This window comes from Myxocyprinus asiaticus, chromosome 6 (assembly GCF_019703515.2).
Source record: "Myxocyprinus asiaticus isolate MX2 ecotype Aquarium Trade chromosome 6, UBuf_Myxa_2, whole genome shotgun sequence".
Lineage (NCBI taxonomy): Eukaryota > Metazoa > Chordata > Actinopteri > Cypriniformes > Catostomidae > Myxocyprinus > Myxocyprinus asiaticus.
The window spans coordinates 43,839,715-43,862,857 of NC_059349.1; the positions used below are offsets into that span (position 1 = coordinate 43,839,715).

At 36.4% G+C, this 23,143-nt stretch overlaps 1 protein-coding gene and 1 pseudogene across 4 annotated transcripts in view; one reads left to right on the forward strand and one right to left on the reverse strand.

Moving 5' to 3' along the window:
* The window catches only part of LOC127443126 (protein EFR3 homolog A-like), a 95,959-nt gene extending 85,409 nt beyond the window's left edge, over positions 1-10,550 (forward strand). For 3 of the 4 annotated variants that reach the window (XM_051701650.1, XM_051701651.1, XM_051701654.1), the window contains 5 exons: positions 655-740; positions 841-889; positions 1,008-1,111; positions 1,522-1,571; positions 6,365-10,550. In XM_051701650.1, the coding sequence (XP_051557610.1) occupies positions 655-740; positions 841-889; positions 1,008-1,111; positions 1,522-1,571; positions 6,365-6,470 (395 nt within the window). In that variant the 3' untranslated portion in view covers positions 6,471-10,550. Of the gene's footprint in view, positions 1-654; positions 741-840; positions 890-1,007; positions 1,112-1,521; positions 1,572-2,299; positions 2,800-6,364 lie in introns of those variants that run through there. The other variant, XM_051701652.1, reaches the window with a different exon arrangement.
* Positions 10,551-12,463: 1,913 nt separating this feature from the next.
* On the reverse strand, positions 12,464-21,939 carry LOC127442739 (otoconin-90-like; annotated as a pseudogene).
* Positions 21,940-23,143: the final 1,204 nt, after the last annotated feature.

Sequence of the window (23,143 nt, forward strand, 5' to 3'; positions counted from 1 at the left end):
GCCTTTGCTCATATTTACCAAGGGTGCCAATATTTTTGGCCACAACTGTTTGTTGTTATTAGGGCTGTCAGTCGATTTAAAATATTTAATCACGTAATTTTTGTAGTTAACACATTTATCTCCAAGAAAGGGGGAAAAAAAAGAAAAAGGGTAAAAAGGCTTATTTGTAATGCAATTATAATATAGCAAAACAAATAAATAAACATGCAAGTTGTGTATTTTATGGAATTTGATTATTTAGTTGTTTTCTGAAACAACCAGTTTGTTCACCTCTGTGTGGTAAACATCACTTTAAAGTGAAAATTCTGATCTGACATCAGTACTCTCACTCTGAAACTCTCACTTTTACTTCTGAATTCTTTTTTTTAACCTTATATTGCTGTGATTTCTGCCTGTGTTTGAATGACATTTCCTTCTTTTTGATAATAAATGCTGCTTTCATGCTGCTTTGCCCAAACATGACATCCATTAAATATGAGCAATCCATAAGATTATGCTGGTTTGCTTTGGGAAATTCAACTTCCCTTTTAAAAAGAGCCAAATTTAACTCTGATATCACAGATTCAGATATTCGGTTTAGTTCAGCACAGATCTGCATGAGCTGAAATATGCACCAATCTTCAATAATTTAAATCGGTGACCTTTGACCCACAGATGAAGACCGGCTGCCCCGTAGGAAGAGTTTTGTAGACACCATTTCTCTCCAAGTTGACATCCTTTCCAACAGCTTACCTGATCAGGTAGGTTTTACACAAATTACGTGATCAGCAACATACAAATGCATGGATGAATTGTTGATTATGAAGTATTAGCATTCATTTGTGTGTTTTTATCAAATAGTCTCAGCTTGCAGAGGAGATCACATTTGAGACACTTAAGAAGGCCATTGGTACGTGTGGATTATAATCTACTTCATTTACTTTGTTTGCATATTTAAGTTTGTGCGCGTGTGTGTGTGTGTGTGTGTGTGTGTGTATTAGCATCTGATGTCTCTCCATCTCTTTCAGATACCACTGGTCTGGAAGAGCAGGAGAGAGAGAAGAGACGGCAGGTGATGGAGAAGTTCCAGAAAGCTCCTTTTGAAGAGATTGCCGCCCACTGCGAGTCCAAGGTACAGCATGTTTGTGTGCTCTGTGCTGTCTTTGAGTATGTTTATATATACAAAAAAAGATTTAAAAAAACTATCCAAATTCAGCTCATTATTAAAATCTGTATTAAGGCTATACTTGCAAATCAAAAACTGATATGAGATTTCAAAATTATTGTGTTTTTCTCTGGTCTTGGCACAATTTTGAAGTGAAATTGGGGTAATGTGCAAAAAAACTAAATGTGTTAATAGAACACTGTTTAAGGCTTTTGCAGTACATGATCTTACACAATATTGGCTTATTAAGCTTAAGCTGTATTGCATTCCATTATAGTGTATGTGCAATCATTTGAATTGTGTGTGTGTGTGTGTGTGTGTGTGTGTGTGTGTGTGTGTGTGTGTGTGTGTGTGTGTGTGTGTTTGTGTTCTCTCAGGCCAACATGCTGCATGATCGCTTGGCTCAGATATTTGAACTCACCATTCGGTAAGTTGACTATTTATTTGAGGATTATGTTCAGTGGCTTTTTATAACTTTATTTGAATACACTCTTTTTGTGCATATTAAGTTGATGAGTGTCAGACTTTTTTTTTTTTCATTAGGTAGACTAGTAATCGAAAAACCTTCAAGTAAACACCTCATTTGGAAAAAAATATTTAAATTGAGCTTGATCTTCGATACATTTCATATTAAGGACTAAATAATTTATCTTTAAATCTTAAGTAATCTGTTAAAAAGAAGAATATTTGCCATGTAAACCTTTGAGTCCAACTGCTTTTACAGTTGGAATAAAAAAAAAATGCACATGTGCAGTGTCATGCATAAGTTTAATTTGCGTCACAGGAAAGGAAGGTTATGTTATTTTTCGGTGTTTAGGCTGCATCTGAATTTGTCTACTGTCAAAGTATGTACTACATTTGATGAAGAACTTACTTCTAGACTGAATGTTTTTTACATTCTTGGATATACTTCATTGGAAAATGTGGGCATTGTCCCTTGACCCGAATTTGATGTAGGAAAGGCACCGTTACCCATACCTTCACACAGCGAAATCCTGGCTTGGGTGGACATTGAGCACGTGTGAAACTGGCAAAAATATAATTGTCAAGCAGCCACTTTTTAATGCTGCACTTTATACTCTGTGAGACTTAAAGGGATAGTTCACCCAAAAATGAAAATTCTCTCATCATTTACTCACTTTAATGCCATTTCAGATGTGTATGACTTTCTTCTGCAGAACACAAGCAAATGCAGGTGGTAACCAGACCTTTCAAGCTCCAAAAATCAAATACAGGCATCATAAAAGTAATCCATACGACTCCAGTGGTTTAATTTGTCTTCTGAAGCGATGCAGTCACTTTAGGTGAGAAACAGATTAGAGGTTGACTGATGGTGGGTTTTGCCGATACCGATAACTAAGGTGGAAAACAGGATGATAGCTGATTAATCGGCCGAAAGTTTTTATAAATTATAATATGAATGCAAACTTTCCGCTCAATGTAAATAGTGCTGAACTTTAGTAAGTATCACTTTCAGTGGCAATAATTTATACATTTCTCTCACACTGGTATCTTCTTCAAAGCCTTTGCCATCTGAAATTAATTAAAATATTAATTAAAATATTACAGGTCAAATGTGTTTGTTGTTCAGCAGTAATGTAAAACACTGCCTTACAAAGCCTTACAAAGACTGTATGCTTCATCACCACTGACAATATTTATTATTTTGTTTTATTGTCATATTAAATATATGAATGATGTACAAGTCTTGTGTTTTTAAAGAGAAATTTAGAATGGCTTTGTATATATTATAAATTTAGAATGGCTTTGTATATATTATATATCCATGTGCCCTTACATTAACCCATTGTATTATATAACAATGTGCCCTCTCATGAATATTACATTTATATTTCAGACGTATATATTTTACCATGCTCTTACGTTTTTGTTTTTTGTACATAACTACGTCATAAAATTAGGAAGCTTGGACAGAAGTTCATTTTATCAGAATGGAGAAAGGTGTGGGAAACTTTATATTCAAAAAACTATCAAACTTTTCCTGTGTGCGTCGCATTCATGCAACACAATTTACTAGCACTTGTCTTCTGAAGCAAGCAAATGGCCGAGCAAAAGCAAAAACTCAGGCAGCATATTCATATAAGGTTGGCATTAATGGTTGATTTACTACTAATGATTAACTTAAATTGACTGGAACATATTGGACACCCCTCAACCCCGGCAGAAAAACTCAACGGATCTGCACAATTCATATTATTCAAAAAAACATATTAAGAGGAAAGATAAGCAGTTTCCATCTTTGACTTTGTTCAAACCATTCAAACAGCTAATGTTAGCATCCTCTCCACCTTCTCAGTTCTACAGTTCTCCAGTACAGTGATTATTTATAAACAAATTCATTATCAAACCACCTTTGGTTGTCTTAAATGACAGATTTATTGTACCATGACAATAATAATAACAACGTGTATTGTATATAGAGTTGAAGTCAGAAGTTTACATTCACTTAGGATGAAGTCATTAAAACTAATATTTTAACCACTCCATAGATTTAATATCTTAGTTGTTTGTAGTTGTTTCAGACATCTACTTTGTGCATGACACAAGTCATTTTTCCAACAATTGTTTACAGGCAGACTGTTGCACTTTTAATTGACTATATCACAATTCCAGTGGGTCAGAAGATTTACATACACTAAGTTAACTGTGCCTTTAAGCAGCTTGAAAAATTCCAGAAAATGATGTCAAGCCTTTAGACAATTAGCCAATTAGCTTCTGATAGGAGATGTACTGAATTGGAGGTGTACCTGTAGATGTATTTTAAGGCCTACCTTCAAACTCAGTGCCTCTTTGCTTGACATCATGCGAAAATCAAAAGAAGTCAGCCAAGACCTCAGGAAATTTTTTTTGGACCTGCTTCATCCTTGGGAAAAATTTCCAAAAGCCTGAAGGTACCACGTTCATCTGTACAAACAATAGTACGCAAGTATAAACACCATGGTACCATACCGCTCAGGAAGGAGACGCATTCTGTCTCCTAGAGATGATTGTAGTTTGCTGCGAAATGTGCAAATCAATCCCAGAACAACAGCAAAGGACCTTGTGAAGATGCTGGAGGAAACAGGTAGACAAGTATCTATATCCACAGTAAAATGAGTCCTATATCGACATAACCTGAAAGGCTGCTCAGCAAGGAAGAAGCCACTGCTCCAGAACCGCCATAAAAAAGCCAGACTACAATTTGCAAGTGCACATGGGGACAAAGATCTTACTTTTTGGAGAAATGTCCTCTGGTCTAATGAAACAAAAATTGAACACTTTGGCCATTGTTATGTGTGGCGGAAAAAGGGTGAGGCTTGCAAGCCAAAGAACATCCCAACTGTGAAGCATTGGGGTGGAAGCATCATGTTGTAGGGGTGCTTTGCTACAGGAGGGACTGGTGCACTTCACAAAATAGATGGCATCACGAGGAAAGAAAATTAGATGGATATATTGAAGCAACATCTCAAGACATCAGCCAGGAAGTTAAAGCTCTGTCGCAAATGGATCTTCCAAATGGACAATGACCCCAAGCATACCTCCAAAATTGTGGCAAAATGGCTTAAGGACAACAAAGTCAAGGTATTGGAGTGGCCATCACAAAGCCCTGACCTCAATCCAATAGAAAATTTGTGGGCAGAATTGAAAAAGCATGTGCGAGCAAGGAGGCCTACAAACCTGACTCAGTTACACCAGTTCTGTCTGGAGGAATGGGCCAAAATTCCAGCAACTTATTGTGAGAAGCTTGTGGAAGGCTACCCAAAATGTTTGACCCAAGTTAAACAATTTAAAGGCAATGCTACCAAATACTAACAAAGTGTATGTAAACTTCTGACCCACTGGGAATGTGATGTAAGAAATAAAAGCTGAAATAAATAATTCTCTCTACTATTATTCTGACATTTCACTTAAAATAAAGTAGTGATCCTAACTGACCTAAGATAGGGAATGTTTTCTACGATTAAATGTCAGGAATTGTGAAAAACTGAGTTTAAATGTATTTGGCTAAGGTGTATGTAAACTTCTGACTTCAACTGTACCTTGGCTTTTCTCTGTCGAAGTTTCAAACCAGCTTTTGATGTGTCCGTCTCTATGTAGCCTAATCACATTGCAAAACAAACACCACGTGGAGTCACTGATTGTTTTTTAACCTCTAGAGAGCGCTGTTATATTGTTGAATCAAGGAGTTCAGACTGTAGATCCCTCCAGTGCCGGCCGCGGAGAAATGAAACCAAAAATAACTATCGGAAACTATTGGAGTTGATATTTTCCGATAGCCGATAGTTAAAAAATGCAACTATCGGCCCTGATTAATCGGTAAATACGATATATTGGTCGGCCTCTAAAACAGATCAATATTTCAATCCTTTTTTACTATAAATCTCCACTTTCATTTTTACTTTCAGAATGTGAATGGAGATTTATAGTAAAAAAGGACTTTAATATTGATCTGTTTTTCAGTCACACCTATCATATCACTTATAAAAATGGATTTAACCACTGGAGTCATATTAATTACTTTTATGATGCATTTATGTGATTGTATCACGCCATGCAAAGGTATGTGTAACCGCGCCTTAACAACAACCGCAAAGATAGTCTGTTCTGGTTTTGTTAAGTTCAATTTAACCACAAGAAACAGCTTTCTTGGTATATATAGCTCTTACAGTTATTAAAGAGCCACCCGACTTTTCAGTGTTTTATATATATAGTCAGAATTTTTGAATATGATGAATCCTCAGCTCACGCGATATTATGAGATAGAAAAGGGTCCAGTGAATGCACGCTTCAGAGTCACACATGATGTACTAGGTCCTTTACTGTTTTATTAATATGGAGGATTTGGAAACCCTACTCCATTGACATACTGCTTTCAGCATACTACAAAATAGAGTAGGGAAGTATGCATATTCGGATGCAGCCTTAAACTATAGTAATTACAGACTGCTGAGCCATTCTCAGTTTATTTCTCTAACAGGAGTGCTAAAAGCCTCTTGTTGCTGTGATAACATTGACACTATCCCACTCTACGCAAGCTCAAAACTTTTATTCGTTGTACATGTGATTCTCAATAAAAAATATTTTTGCGGATTGAGTTTAGACATTTGGAATCTGCTGTCGGATTACATTTATTTGGATTGATGAAAATCTGTGTATGTAAACATAGTAAGTGTGAAGTTTGAAGTTTGATTGGTCTTCCTTCTGTTCATCTCTATTCAGCCCGCCCCCAAGCCCATCAGGCACAGTGACTGTGACATCAGGCCACACCCAGTACCAATCTGTGCCAGTCTACGAAATGAAGTTCCCTGACCTTTGCGTGTACTGAGCCACCACCTTTCACCTTTTACTGTATCACACAAACTAAACGTTAACATGACCACTAACTTTTATCACACTTCGTAAGACCACATGCATGATCCTGTGACCTTTAACTCACTTTAACCTTTGACATGTAACGTCATTTTAATCTTCATTAGACTTAACCCACTAAATGTAAACATCATGTATATTCATGATAAAATCCCCTCACATGTTTACACCTCCATTTTTCACCAATCAGCACACAGAGTTCTACAACCAGCTATCCAATCATACAGCAGATCTATAGTATCATGTGAATCTTCAGTGTGTGTGATTTTCAGTTTGATTCTTGCACTAGAAGGCAGCTCAAAGAATCAAACTGATGAGAGTCTTTTGAAAAGATTGATTCTTTAGCTCCTTGATATCATGATTCATTGGAGTCCTTTAGAAAATGTATTAAAAATTAAGGGAACTTAAATGCCAGCATTAGTTCAAATGCTATCTATATGTCTATCTCTCTCTTCTCGTTCTCACTTCCTTAGCACATTAAAGGAATATTCTGGATTCAATACAAGTTATGCTCAGTCGACAGCATTTGTGGCATAATGTTCATTACCACAAAAATAAATTGCAACTCATCCCTCCTTTTCTTTAAAAACAATAAAAGCACAAATCGAGTTTCCAGTGAGGCACTTACAATGGAAGTGAATGGGGCCAATTTTTAGACGTTAAAAATACTCACTGTTTCAAAAGTATAGCCACAAGGCATAAACAGTATGCGTTAACATGATTTAATGTTATAAAATTATTTACTAACCTTTACAGTCATAGCCAATTTTACAACTTTGTTATGATGATTTAAACAACTTTACAGCTCAAATAATACATGAGTTTTAACAGAAGAATTAATGTAAGTGCTTTTATTAAATTAAAAGCTCCACATTTCTGCCTTTTAAACCCTCAAAAAATTGGCCCCATTCACTTCCATTTTAAGTGGTTCACTGTAACTTTTTTCGTCTAAATTAGTTTTTGCGGTAATCAACGTTATGCCACTAATGCTGTCGATTTGAGCTTAATTTGTATTGAACTCAGAATATTCCTTTAAGCAATCATCAGCACAGAGATTTGAAAACGTTTCTCCCTTAAATTTCTCCTATATAAATTATTTTAGTGTACAGTAATGCACTGGCATAGAATAGCCTATTTTTGCTAAATATATATACAGTATATATACTTCTAGACGAAACAATTGGTAATAGTTGCAGAGCATTACATGTTAGCGTTATGTTCGCATGGCTTAGCCAATGTGTTTCACTGCAAACTTCTGTGGATTTACGCCTTTATTAATGTACAAATAGCCTTTAACTTTGATGTTGTGGATGTCCATGGGGCTTATTTTGCCACCAAGAGTTCTTAGTGATCACTTTGCTCTCCATTTTGCCTTCACTGTATAGAGAATCCAAAACATCTGCTTTTTATCACCAAAGAGCTCTGCATAAACCCTTCCTTTATGGCCACACATGGCTGCCAATCAGAAACTTAGTAGGATAGAGGATGTGAATACTGCAGTAATAGCTGTGAGAGATATTTACTTGGACTTTTTATCTCCAATGCCAGTTTTTATTTAGATGTGGAGCACAAAATTCTCGAGATCAATTCTAAAATCAACCAGCTGCTTTTGAATAGAGCCACAAGTGTGTTGTTGGAATGTTTTTTTTTGTTTATCAGATTTTGTTCATCTAAGGACAAAAATGTGTGTAATGCTGAATTTTACTTTTATTTGTGACTGTTAGAAGCTGAAATACATTGCTGGAATTGTTTTACATTCATCTGAGCTTCCTGTGGTGAGAGCAGTGATCAATTCAAGTTTTGTGTTAGCTGTTAAATGTGTACGCATCACAGTTTTGGAAATTTTTGGTTCAGGGCATTTGCTTTAGTAAGAATGGCTTGTTGTTTTTATGAATGTACTTGTTAGGTTGACGTGACAGGTGTGTATTCTGCAAGTATGGCACATTTATTGATTGTTTAAGGATGATGTCATGATGATGCGATGTGGAATGTTTCAGTGGTCTGGCTGTTTGTGACCAGAGTCTTGCACTGTACAGAAAGTAAAGAAGAAAGGTCAAAATACATAGGTTGCTCAGTTGCTCCTTCCAAGTACTCAGAATGATCAATTACCTGTCTAACTGCCATACAATCTGAGTAAAAGAAAGCAATATGGCAGGATTTCATTGCAGGTTTTAAGGTGTCAGGACCCATTAAAGAGATAATTTCCGCAAAAATGTATATTCTGTCATCATTTACTCACATTCAAAACAATATGACTTTTTTCAGAACACAAATGGCAATGACAGGCAGAATGTTAAAGCAATAGTTCACCCAAAAATTTAAGTTATCTCATTTGCTCACCCTCATGCCATCCCAGATGTGTATGACGTCCTTTCTTCTGCAGAACACAAATTAAGATTTTTAGAAGAATGTCTCAGCTCTGTTGGTCCATACAATGCAAGTGAATGGTGTCCAGAACTTTGAATCTTCAAAAATCAAATGAAGGCAGAATAAGAGTAATCCATATTACTCCAGGGATTAAATCTTCAGAAGTGATATGATAGGTGTGGGTGAGAAACAGATCAATATTTAAGTCCTTTATTTCTATAAATCTTCACTTTCATGTTCTTCTTTTGTTTTTTTGGCGATTTGCATTCTTCATGTATACCGCCACCTACTGGTCGGGAGTGGTCAAAGGTGGAGATTTATAGAAAAAAAAGGACTTAAATATTTATCTGTTTCTCATTCACACCTATCATATCAGTTCTGAAGATATGGATTTAACACTGGAGTCTTATGGATTACTTTTATGCTGCCTTTATGTGATTTTTGAAGATTCAAAGTTCTGGCCACCATTCACTTGCATTGTATGGACCTACAGAGCTGAGATATTCTTCTAATAATCTTTGTTTTCATCAGAAGAAAGAAAGTCATACACATCTGGGATGGCTTGAGGGTGAGTAAATGATGACTTTTCATTTTTGGGTGAACTATCCCTTTAAGGACATACAACTTCAGTCACCATTCAAATACCAAAATATGAAATAAAAGTGATTAGTGACTGAGGCTGTCAATCCTTAACATTCTGTCTATTATTTCAAGCAACACAAGGGTGAGTAACAATCAGGTTTCAAACAAAGTGTGGGTGAGTAAATAATGACAGAATTTTAATTTGTAAATTAAATTTAAGATGAGGGAAGGGACATTTCTAGAGAAGGATTTCAGTGAGATAATGTTCGTGGACAAAAATACTTGACCTTCGGCCGTTGGGCATTTCATTAGAGTTTGCTTGGTGACAATAAGTGTAAAAACAATTTTTTATGCTGTGATGAAATCAGGCTCATAATGTCTGTAGAACCTAATTTCTAGATTAATGCAATATATTTTTGGTGTAATATGAAATAGAAATATGATGTTTCATGATATGAGACATCTCAGACACATCATCTGTAATGCACCTTTAGAGATTAATGTGCGTGCGTGTGTCAAACTCGAGTCAAACTACTTTGCATGCAGGTATTGTCTTTTTGTTACAATATTAAAACGGTGAAGGGAATTTAGTCGTACTGTAACTTGTAATCTCATTTATATTGTAATTCATTGATTTTAGTGTAATTCATATTTTATGTTCATCCTTGGAATTTTGCGGTACGTTACTGACTGTGTTTATCACAGGGTTTGTCTGAAAATAATTATCGTTAGTTGAGTTCTGTTATATATGCAACTTGACTTTTTTTTTTTTTTTGTATGTGGGAGAAACACGTTTTGGATTGGCAGTGATATGTTGATACGGGACAGTATTTTTCAAAGTCTTCCATGTGAAGATAGTTCTGATAGGCATATGGCCACATGTATCATGCTAGATTCTAAATGTTTATAATGGCATGTGTAAAACAAACCACCGAAGTGTTGCTACAATGATAAAATAATATGAAATACAGTAGGTGTTATTTAGCCATATCCAGGTTCGCTCTCTGAAGGTGTCTGCCACGCTAATGTGCAATGAGATTTTATGTATGAAATAATACAGTCTTAATAAAGATTTTTTATTTAACTATTACTGCCTCTGTTGTCTTTCTGCAGTATTTCTTGTGACATTATTTTGATGACAACTTTTTTTTTCTTCTTTAAATTCTCATTACTGTAATGTGATGGAGATTCTTATACATTACATTAGGCTACTCAGGATAGTTCACCCAACAAAAATGAAAATTCTGTCATCATTTACTCATCCACATGTTGTTCCAAACCCATTTGACATTATTTCCTCCGTGAAACACAAAAGGAGAAGTTAGGCTCAGTCACCATTCACTTTCATTCATTGCAGTGTATTTTCCATTCAATAAAAGCATTTTGTTCTGCCTAATATTTTCTTTCATGTTCCACATAAGAAATAAAGTCATATAGGTTTAGAACAACATGAGGATGAGTAAATAATAACTGAATTTTCATTTTGGGGTGAACTTACCCTTGAATTGGGAAATGACCAAAGTCAGATTCAAACTTTGTATATTTAACCCTTGTTAACGTGTTGTGTTCATTTGTGCCAACACCTGTTGTGTTCCTGGTCAAAAATGACCGGCCCACTTAGATTGTTAATAAATCTCTCATATTGCATATATTATCCCAAGATATTGCAATAGATATTTTTGTACAAATATTTTTAGTAATTATGACAGGTTTTGTACTTCTTTTTTGAACATTTTAAAAATATATATATATATTTTTATTGATAGGAGGATTCATTGAACTGAGCTTATGCAGGAGCTAGTGGGGGGCAATCCCTGCAGAAAAAAATTATCATAATTATGTAATAAAGTTGTCTCTTTAAAGCTTAGAATCTGTACTTTACAATTACAAATTTGTTATCACAAATATTTTCCAAGCTGGTAAAAACATACAAAACATGCCATGTGATATCGTTGGAAAAGTCTCAATTAGTAAAATGCAATGAGAAAATTTGTTTCACTCAGATGCCAAACTGCAGTGAGTATTAGTGTATGAATTCCCACTGACACACATATAAAATAAACAGGAGTGTCTTTTTGTCATGTTTTTCCTTATTACTTTATGAAACATACATATAGACAATGACATATCGTAACTTACAGCAGACTATCCCGATTCAAATGAGCCTAAACGCAACATAATATAAGCAGATCTTGAAATATTCCTCAAAGAGTGTACATGGAATGACGATGTGCAAAAGGGAGCTCAACACACGTTGTGTGTGTGTGTGTGTGTTTGTGTGTATGTGCACACATGTCTGAGGACTTTGTGTGTGCAAACACACATCCACATTCGTGCTCATGTATAGGATTGGGATGCTCCTGAACACCTAATATTAATGTATTTTGTAGTGAAATCCGTTCATTTCCAATGGCCGGTCATTTTTGACCAGGAACACAGCAGGTGTAACAAAGTGAAAGAAAAACAATAAAATGTAAAGAAAATGGTCCAGGTTTTTTGTGTTTGTGTGTATTTTCAGATACCATATGTGAACAAAGTCAACAAATTGTATTTCAATTGGAGTAAGTAAAAAAAAAAACAAACAAAAAAAAAAAAAGATTATTAAAAGAAAAGTAAATGAATTTATTTTTAATTAAACAGATGTCCATTATTAGAAACAAAAAATACAGCTAATGGCATTTATGGTCCAGCACACAAACTCAATCTCTCACCCAGAGGTCAGGGATCTGACACCACTAATTTCTGACATCAGTAGAAAGATTTCCTAATACAACAAATGCTGGTGCCTGTTTTGCCTTTTGCAGGTATGTCTATAATCTTCTTGTAGGAGGAATTGCTGATCTTTGATGGCAACTTGTTTCACTAGAGGATATTGAATAAGTTTAATACAGAGTGAGTTTAGACTGAGCATAAAAGTTAATTAAATGTGTATTACATCTTTTCTGATAAATGCCTCTAGCATTGAAAGCTTCCTGAAAATCTACAAATTATAGAACCGCCTCATACTACAGCTCCAATTCTTCCTCCTTTTTTTTCCTCTTCTTGTTTTCCTAGCTCCTCCTCTTCCTCCTTTTCTTCCTCTTCTTTTCTTGGCTCCTCTTCTTCCTCTTCCTCCTGTTTGGTACCCCCTGCAGGTTTGCTGTTAATGTGAGTGGGGTTCTTTCCGACAATGAGTGTGTTTGGCCTAACCTGTGTTTAATGGTTGGTTTTGTGTGTTCGCCTGAGGGTGGGGTGGGGTAATTTCATTACTCTCCCCACTGGAGACCTGACTGGCTGATTGTGATGAAGAATGTGTCTTGTGGTGGCACGGAGGGCGGGGCACAGAACATGAAGAGGTGATTGAATGATTGAATTGTGAAGCTGCCATGCATTCAGCAGTTAAACGATCACAGACACACTGAAGCCGGTCACACACTCACACCCAAACCTGCCCAGACATACAAGACAATTGCCAACACAAAAACTAATTGCCGCAGGATTACACAAACCACTGTGAAAAACATTAATTTTCTATGTTGTCATGTAACAGCATTTTTAGGTTCATTTACGTTGTATTTTTAAAGTGTCAATGTGTGTGTGTATCTTTGTGTGTGTAATGTCTTACATCATGCTTTTCCTTTGTGGCAGCTGACTTGAGTGTTGAGTTTTCTGTTGTTCCTGCAGCCCAGCACACTGAGCTGCTCCAAACAGCACTGCTGCAGAAAACAGCAACTGACACAGATACATGTCAAGGACAATCAGGGCACAATAGCTCAGCAGAGACATAAATGTTTTATTACACAGTTTAGAGAATAATATATAGTTACATGTATTTAGCATAGTACAATTACAGTTACATTTAGGTGTGTGCATACAGACAGATTGATGGATGGATATATACACTTACTAAGCACTTTATTAGGAACACTATGGTCCTAATAAAGTGCCCGACTTGATCTTCTGCTGTTGTAGCCCATCCTCCTCAATGTTCGACATGTTGTGCATTCTGAGATGCTATTCTGCTCACTGCAATTGTACAGAGCAGTTATCTGAGTTACTATAGCCTTTCTGTTCAGCTCGAACCAGTCTGACCATTCTCTGTTGACCTCTCTCATCAACGAGGCATTTCCGTCCACAGAACTGCCGCTCACTGGATGTTTTTTGTTTTTGGCACCATTCTGAGTAAACTCTAGAGACTGTTATGTGTGAAAATTCCAGGAGATCAGCAGTTACAGAAATACTCAAACCAGCCCGTCTGGCACTCACAATCGTGCCACATTCGAAATCACTGAGATCACATTTTTTCCCCATTCTGATGTTTGATGTGAACATAAATTGAAGCTCCTGACCCGTATCTGTGTGATTTAATGTGCTGCACTGCTGCCATATGATTGGCTGATTAGATAATCACATGAATGAAGTAAGTGTATAAGTGTTCCTAATAAAGTACTCAGTTCTGTAGATGGATGGACAGATTTGTTTATGTCTGTCTGCAGCCGTAGTGTTGATACTCATGAGGACATTGTCCAGTGTGACAATGCAGCATTTCTCCCAGACCAGACATGTCCCTCAGCACCAGTCCCGCTATATTGTACTGGAGAAAAGACATGCTACATTCTACACACACATGCACAGATTATTGCAGACAATCTACACTTAACTGAAGAACTCCTGCACAGCTCTTGGTTTGTTTCATTTTGTGTCTCTCTTTCCTTTTATCTGTTTATCTCTGTGCTGTCTCTCACCTTCACTGTCTTCTTGCATCTATAGGTCTGAAAGTCCAGCTGCCTCCAGTAGAGACCAGGCAAAGAATGGCACCGCTTTTCTCTGGACCCGGACTGTTTCTGAGAAACATACATATTCACTACATTTGACATTTATGCATTTGGTAGACGCTTTTATCTGGTGCATTCAGGTTTTACATTTTTATCAGTTTGTGTGTTCCCTGGGAATTGAACCCATGAACTTGGTGTTGCTAGCGCTATGCTCTACCATTTGAGTTACAAGAACACTGTAAATGTAATTACTAATCACTATGTGGACTAATTTCTCTGGAGTAAAGACTATTTGAAAGAGAGGGTGAGAACTGTAAAAATAAAAGATACTCCAGGCATCATTTGGGGTTCCGTCAACACTTTATAATAACTACACGGTATAAAATATTTGTAAAGCATTAGTTTATAGTTAATTGATCATTTATAAATTATTGTTCCTACATTATTAATACATTAATAAGCTACATATAAATAGTTTATTTGTCTCTAATCACTTTAGCAAATTATTTATTATTGTTTAATAATTTATAGGCAATTTGATAATGTTTTTTATCCTTAGTAAACAACTTGTTAATCATACCCAACTGTTGTATTTTAGTTTATGCAAACCAGTGGTAAAGAAGTGTTTATGAGAACATTAAGAAAGCATAAATTCATAGTTTATAAAGATATAAATATGCAATGAATTGGATACACATTTCTGCTTAATGCGTTTATTAATATTTTAGTAACACTTGATTAAATCAATCAATGCTTAATAAAGGTCAAAATAAAGCACTTACTAATGGCTAGCTAAGCATTTTGCATGACCTAATTTAAAGTGAGAACTATATATGCCTAATTAAACATTTATTAACATGGTTCAACAGTAATGGCCAGCTGGCCTGGGACCAGTGTGAGTTTCGCCCTGTCAATCCAGTACTGTGTTGTCACTAAATCTTCCTTTGATCTTGTAAATGTGTTGTCCATGTGTCCTAGTCTGATTATTAAACCACAGCAGCCTGCGATTTCATTTAAGAAATATCCAGTTCTCTTGTGTTGCATGCTTCAAAGTGATGTGTGGAGGTGTTGACCCGCTAAAAACATCTCATTATGACTTCTGTTTTCTGTGTATTAGATTACAGAAAGCGAAACGCTCATTTAATGCAAAGCGTGCAGCACATTCCAGACTATTTATTTAATGAAATTGCATCCTCTTACGGTGTAATAATCAAACGACCACGTGGTGAACTGCTTATCCAAAAGTGTGAAAATTCCGTCAAACTGACACAGTGATCCATCAAAATAAAAGTGTGGTTTTATTGGACGCGTGACATTTAAGAAATTATGACAAAAATATATATATCACTAATGCATAGTAAAAATGTAATATTCATTTTAATAATAATTATTATTATTATTGATATTATATCAGGACTAATTATATTTTAGCAAATTTACAAGCAAGTGTGCTGTTGTACTGAATGTAATGTAAGTTTTTAATTTATACAGTGATTCTCTGTTGTGCTCATGTTTTAGAGTCAGCTGTGATGTTATTGAAGCACTTTATTTGATTAAATAATTTAATTTGATGAACTCTTTTAATTTGATTAGTCATATTTTTGATAAACAATTAATTAATATAAAACAGAAAACAGAATTTGGGAAAACAATGTAGAATTAGGGGGGGGGGGAATTCATCAGGTCCTGTTTTTTATGCCTTGCAAACTTAAACATTTGCCTTTCCTTTTGAAGTTATAAAAGTTGTTGATGTATTGAATAGCCTATCTAATTTTGCTCATTGAAACTTGTCATCATAGTGGTGATTTGGCTATAAATGGTTTTCTTTGAGAAAAGAAATGTGTCTTCCTGAAGGTGACGCCTCCCGGCCTGAATCGTGAAAGCTGAATTCTCGTTGATCAGCATTCAAATTTTAGGACAGTAACCACAAAGCTACTGTTATTGGGCATTTTTCCAAACGGCATTTTTGCGCACTTGATGGGCACTTCGAGAAGGGGACGGCACTCAAAGGGTCGTTCCAAACAAAAGAAAGAACATTTTTCACAAAGGGCCCTGTCACAAGGCTACATTCAAACTGTAATGCCATGCTCCCTTCAGAGTGCCCACATCAAGAGCTCTGTCCTTCGTAGTGAGTAGGGCATAGGTATGATCACTTTCGATTGGCTTTCGTCCATTGTTCCATACGGCCCTTGTACAATATACAGTAGCATAGTAAGTTAATTTCCACTAATGAACAAACACTGGATTGGCAAAATATCATTTAAAGTCAATAATATAACATTACATGCACTTTCCTATTTCTGTTTTTTTTTTCATCACTGTCATGTGACCGTGGTGATGTGCTGGCTGTTTCCGGGATGGGCGATACCACTTATTTTCTTTTCAATCTGATACCAAGTACTTTTAGGCCAGTATCGCCGATATCGATACCAATACCAATACCTTTAATAAATTTAATTTTTACGAATTCTTTGGATAAAATTAGTAACTTAAATTATAATTTTTTATATATATTTATAGGCCTAAGCAGAAAATTATTAGGCTGCTTTGTTTACCTTTTAAAAATTAATAAATATAAGCAACATATAAAACCACAAAATTAACCATAGATATTATTATATGGTTACTATTACTAAAACCAAGTTACCATATGGATACTACAGAAATGCTGTAGTAAAACCATGGTTAATTGTATCAAAACCTTGGTTACTGCCAAAAAAAAAAAAATAACAAAAAAAAAACATGGTTACTACAGTCGTGGTTACTAGTCATGGTTAATACAATATTACTACAGTAAATCCATGAGTAGTTTTCATATGGGTATCATTTATTAACGAGGATTAAAGATCATTATCAATGTTTTAACACCTGAATTTAAATAAGCCTGTAAAAATGGTCACACAAGCCTATTATAATACATGTCACGTCTAAGTTTGTCATTACTTAGTCTGAATAACTCCAGATGCTATTTTTCTGTCATTACCTCAGGAAAGCACTGCTCCCTCTTTGAACGAGTGCTATGAGTGACAGGGTGTGCGCTGTCTGACTGCTGGTGTATTTTAGCATTTCTGCACGTCAAGATGAGCGGAAGAAAAAATAGTTCTGATGCCATGCAACAGTTCGCTAATATAATAATTTTTTCCCACTTCGAAGCTTATGAGATGCATTAATATTCATGTTATCGAAATAATAAGATCACTAGTTAAAAAAACCCTTCAGAATCGATATTTTATGTGAGGATCGATATTCTTGATACCACATCAATATCGGAAGTATCGATACTTTAGTATCGATCCACCCATCCCTATTCCAGAGCGCGTGCACAGACTGTAGCGGGATTTTTGGACTTTCCTTCTGAAATCGGATTAAATGTAATGAAACATTTAATTGGCAATAATGAGAACAAGTCTGCTCATAAAGCTTAATAGGATGGAACATGCTAAAGTGCCGTTTGAGCAATTAGAGGATCTCTTTTAATAAACTGTGAATTTTCCTCTCTCACTATTATTCCTGTACTTTTGTGTTGTGTCTGGTGTTTTTTTTTTTTTTTTTTTTTTATTTTGTGTCTTGTTTTGAGCCTTTGTGACTGAGGGTACGTTTACACGACAACGATGTACTAAAAACGGAAAAGTTTTTCCATTGCATTTTTGAAAAGTTTCGCGTACAGACGACAACGTTGTCAAAACGTTCCCCGTTCAAACGGATCTGCGAAAACGACTAAAAACGCTGTATTTGCGTTTGTACATGCCAGGCCAGTAGTTGGCGATGCCACTTTATAAAAAAAACACTACGCGCCTGCACGCATAAGCATTCTGCCACAGAGCAGTAAATACAAACAATGAAGATGGCGAAAGCATCGAGCAATTTTGTCTGGATGGACGATAAGGTTGCTTTATTACTACAATTACTTTGCTGGAGAAGCATCAATAAACTCAAAATCTTGAGCAACACAAACACAGTCCTGTAGTCCGCCATTATAGTTTTGAATGTCTCGCACTTTGTTTTGAAGTACTCGCGCGCATGCCTATAGACTGAACTCTCAAGATTATTCAATAAACTCTGCTCATTTTTACCATCACTTCATCTCCTGCCTTCTTCTGTATTCCCTCTGCTGACCCTTGGGCTGGTAGGAGAGTAAGTTAACATAACAAGCTGTTGATGTTGATTGGTTTTGGATATCAGACAGAACTCTGATATATGGATATCTTCTGATGGAGAGAGAGGTCTTGTGTACACTGGATCTAACATTCATTTTCACTGCCTCATATTTTCATATTCTAAGCATATCACTGAATACTGTACATGGCATCACATCTCTGTTTATAGGCTATATACGTAATTGGTGAGTGAATTAATTGCAGGGTAAAGGTGCATCAAATAAAATTAAGTAAATAAATAAATAACATTTAAAATACAAATACATTTTTCCCATTTGAATCCATACATTAATTTCAAGATTTTCAAATTGCAGGTTCTGCCTACTGCACAATGTTCACACTCCATACAGAACACTCCAGATTAATACATTGTTGATTATTGTTATTTGCACAGACACCAGTATTCATATTGATAATTATACATCTCAAATTGATGCCTATCAATCCATCATTTTTTATATAACACGTAATACGCGTGCGCATGACGTCATCGTTTTCACAAATTTGCGTTTTTTATGTTTACATGGAGACGATAACGGCAACGTTTTCAAAAACTTGCACTTTGAAACCCGTTTTCAAAAGTTTGCGTTTTCAGGCCCCAAAACGCCATTGTCGTGTAAACGAACAGCCAAAACACTTACAAAATTTTCTGTTTTTAGTTGAAAACGTTGTCGTGTAAATGGCCCCTGAGATGCTGTGGAGATGGTTATTTCACGGCCAAGTTTTCAGAGTAATGGATCATTAATAAATGTTTAATTAGGAATATACAGTTCTCACTTTAGATTAGGTGACACAAAATGCTTAGTTAGCAATTAGTCAGCACTTTATTACGACCTATATATTAAGTAATACTTGCTTTAATAGTAATTGTTACTAAAACAGTAACAAATGAATTACATAATTACATATATAATTTATTTTTTATTCATGCCTTGTTCATGTTAAAAAAACATTATCAAACTGCCTATAAATGAACTTTTTAAACAATAATAAATAATTTTCTAAAGTGAATATAAACAAATAACAAACTATTTGTATGTAGCTTGTTAATGTAGGAACAATCATTTACAAATACTTTATACCATATAGTTATTATAAAGTGTTACCAGGGTTCCTTAGCTGCCTTACTGATGGAACCTTCTGGAGCTCATTCAAACACCCTTTTAGTTCTCTGAGGAGTTTACTCTTAAGCCCTGCTTACACTTGCATTTTGGGCATCTGATCACAAGTTGACAGGCAAGACATCTGTTTTTACCTGGTCATAACTGAGAACACTATGGTCCTAATAAAGTTCCCGATATGGTCTTCTGCTGTTGTTGCCCATCCACCTCAAAGTTTGACGTGATGTGCATTCTGAGATGCTATTCTGCTCACTACAGTTGTACAGTGTGGTTATCCAAGATACCGTAGCCATTCTGTCAGCTCGAACCAGTCTGGCCATTCTCCGTTGACCTCTCTCATCAACAAGGTATTTCTGTCCACATTCTGGCACCATTCTGAATAAACTCTAGAGACTGTTGTGCATGAAAATCCCAGGAGATCAGCAGTTACAGAAATACTCAAACCAACCCATCTGGCACCCACAATCATGCCACAGTCAAAATCACTGAGATCACATTTTTTCCCCATTCTGGTGGTTGATGTGAACATTAACTGAAGCTCCTGACCTGTATCTGCATGATTTTAAGCATTGCACTGCTGCCACATGATTGGCTGATTAGATAATCACATTAATAAGTAGGTGTACAGGTGTTCCTAATAAAGTTCAAAGTGAGTGTATGTATCATTTCTGACCACTTGTGTTCAGATTTCGAGGTGAGGGTCTCTGATTTCATGACGACACACTCTTCATGTCAGTGTATTACTGCACGATAATAAGTGCAAAAAAGTTAAAGAGAAAAAAAAGCATGAAAAATGGTGCACTGCTTCCCCCAATTATTACTGCATTCCATCTAAGCTCAAACATGATGTTTAGAGCAGAATCCTCAGTTCTTTTGGTGGAGTATCTGTATTAACTGAGCTTCAGATGTGCGTGCTCTTCATCTATTTCCCTGCTTGTTGATATCAGGCATACTGTAGAAGTTCTGTGAAGTTCTTGTGCATGAAAATGTATTTCTTTTTTCTTCTTCTTTTTTTTAAATTTTCTGATTGGACGTTTACTTCCTTTCAAAGTCGCACATAACTGGCAAAGTTTTAAACACTTGTTTTAGCGCAGCGGTCGAATGGCAGATAAGTAGGCAATGCATCGCACACATTAGCGTTAACACATGGTCATAATATGGTCACATGTGTTTCAACCACATTGGACTTTAACAACACTTTATTTGAAATGGATCACCCAAAACGCATCTTAATACCAGTCGTAAACAGGGTCTTAGTTCCAACAAGAACTCTAAGGACTGTCAACGGTTTCTTCAGTAACCCCATCATTAGGAAAAGTCTTTGAGGCTCTTAAAATATATCAAAGTTATTTGAGTACATAAATAGGATATTTGAGGCTCCTTTAAATGGGTCATGACATGAGGAATCAAATTTTCCTTGAACTTTTGACTTATAATAGGTCATTGTACTATAAAAACATACTGTAAGTTTCAGAACTCAAAATGTCCTCCTGACTGCAAAAAGAGCATTTGTTGAAACCAAGCTGCCAAAAACGGCTCGTTCTCTACTTTGTGATGTCACACTGTGGTAGACATTTGCATCTGACCGCCTCCACAACAACACATCAACGCCTACTTTAACTTATCACTTCCGTAGCCCCACCCAGTAGCTGTGATCAGTGAGATGACAAGTAGAGAGAGCAGGTTATTCAAGAATAGAAAGCCAATCATAACAGTCGTAAACAGGGTCTTAGTTCCAACAAGAACTCTAAGGACTGTCAACGGTTTCTTCAGTAACCCCATCATTAGGAAAAGTCTTTGAGGCTCTTAAAATATATCAAAGTTATTTGAGTACATAAATAGGATATTTGAGGCTCCTTTAAATGGGTCATGACATGAGGAATCATTTACTGTCAAGTCTTAAAGTAGAAGTAGCACCAAAACCGAGCGTTTCTAAAAGAGGGTCAGAATGAGGATTGAGAATTATCGTGTTTTTTGTTTTGATTGTTTGTCCAAAAAACGTAACTAATATTATAAGTGAACCTTAAGGAACATCTTTAAATAATAAAACAAGGCATGTCATGACCCCTTTAAAAGGTGTTTGGAGGATCTCCAGAGGGTTTCACCGGTGTGGCATGTGAGGAACCCCAAATGGTACCTCAAGTTTCTTTTAATTTTTAAAGTTATGGGTTAGGACTAGGGGTTGGGGCTTGAACAACATTCTCATCAACCAATCATTTTCCTCTGATTTCCAGGGAAGTTTAGGGTTAGGTTTTGGGCTAGGGGTGGAGATATAGTGTCCTATGTGGCTAAATCACGTAATGCTGGTTTGGGTCAGAATGGTTACCAATCTTATCTGTTTCCTGTGAGCTATCAGACAGCTCTTTCTCATTCTCTTTCTCCTGCTCTTCTTCCTCAGGGGGCTCCTCTTCCTCAGTAGACTCTTCCTGAGCTGTAGTCGTCATTGGAGCAACAGGTGGCTAGTTCAAGGGTGGTTGGGAAGTTTTATGGGGGTAAGGAACAGTTTCAGCAACACGACCTGATGTGGTTGTCCAAGCACTGATGAGCTTGTGTGGAATAGTAGGTGCTGTTTTGTGGTTTTCAGTTGGCTCTGCGGGTGTGTGAGCTGCTGGTCTTGGAAACATGCCGTGTGTGGGAGGTTTGGAGTACAACGCTGGAATGATCCAGGTGGAGGACGTTACTGTGATGTCAGGGGTCATGGTGGTGGATTTTGGTGAGCTGATGTTAGTTTGGTTGTGATCCGACTTGTTCAGAGTCAAAATGCATTTCTGCCCTTTTTTCACTGTTTTCATCACTCTGTAGATCTTCCTCACTCTCTTTCTTATGCCTTTCAGCCTCTTCTGATGGGGAACCCATGTGTGATGTCCTTGTCTTGGCTTGTGTTTGAGTAAAATGTGATGCTGAAGTTGTTGGTTTGATTGTGCTTAAGTCACCTGGCTGTAATGAGCTGCTTTCCTGAGTCTTGTTTAGGGTATTTAATCCAAAATCACTCTCATTTACACTCACTCTCTCTACTTCTTCAACTGCTTCCACTCTCTTCCTCCTCTCTTTCTCTTTCTCTTCAACAGATATCTCTTTCTCATCACATTTTCTCTCAGGTGAAAGAGGCACAGAAGTGGTTGTTTTCATTGGTAAGCCTGGAAGGGGTTGTTCTGTAATGTGAGTTTTGTTTGGTTAATGTTTTTGGGGTGGGGTCATCAGAAAGCTATACAAGCTTTGATTGGTTTGTGTTTTCTGTTTTATTTCTTTGTCACTCTCTTTCACCAATGTTTCCTGCTCTTCTTCTCTCTCTCTCCGCTGATTCATCCCTCATTTTCTCTGTTATGGTGTGAAAAGGTGCACTAATATACGACTCAATGATGTCACTGGGGTAATTAGCTGTTGAGTGTGTACCAAGCGCTGGTGTGTTTTTAAGAGGTTTTACGATGTGTGTTGTGTGTATTCCAGGGGCAGTTGTATGTGTTCTGTGTGTACCAGGTGGAGGTGTGTATGCAGGTGGTTTTAAAGTGTTACTTGTGACTCGTTGCAATGTGTCTTCATCGTCCACTGTTTCATCTTCATCACTTTCCTCCGCTTCAGATGTTTGGTCATCAGGGTGTGTGTGTGTGTGTGTAGTTGCTGGTGTTATGTAGGCAGTAGATTGAGTCC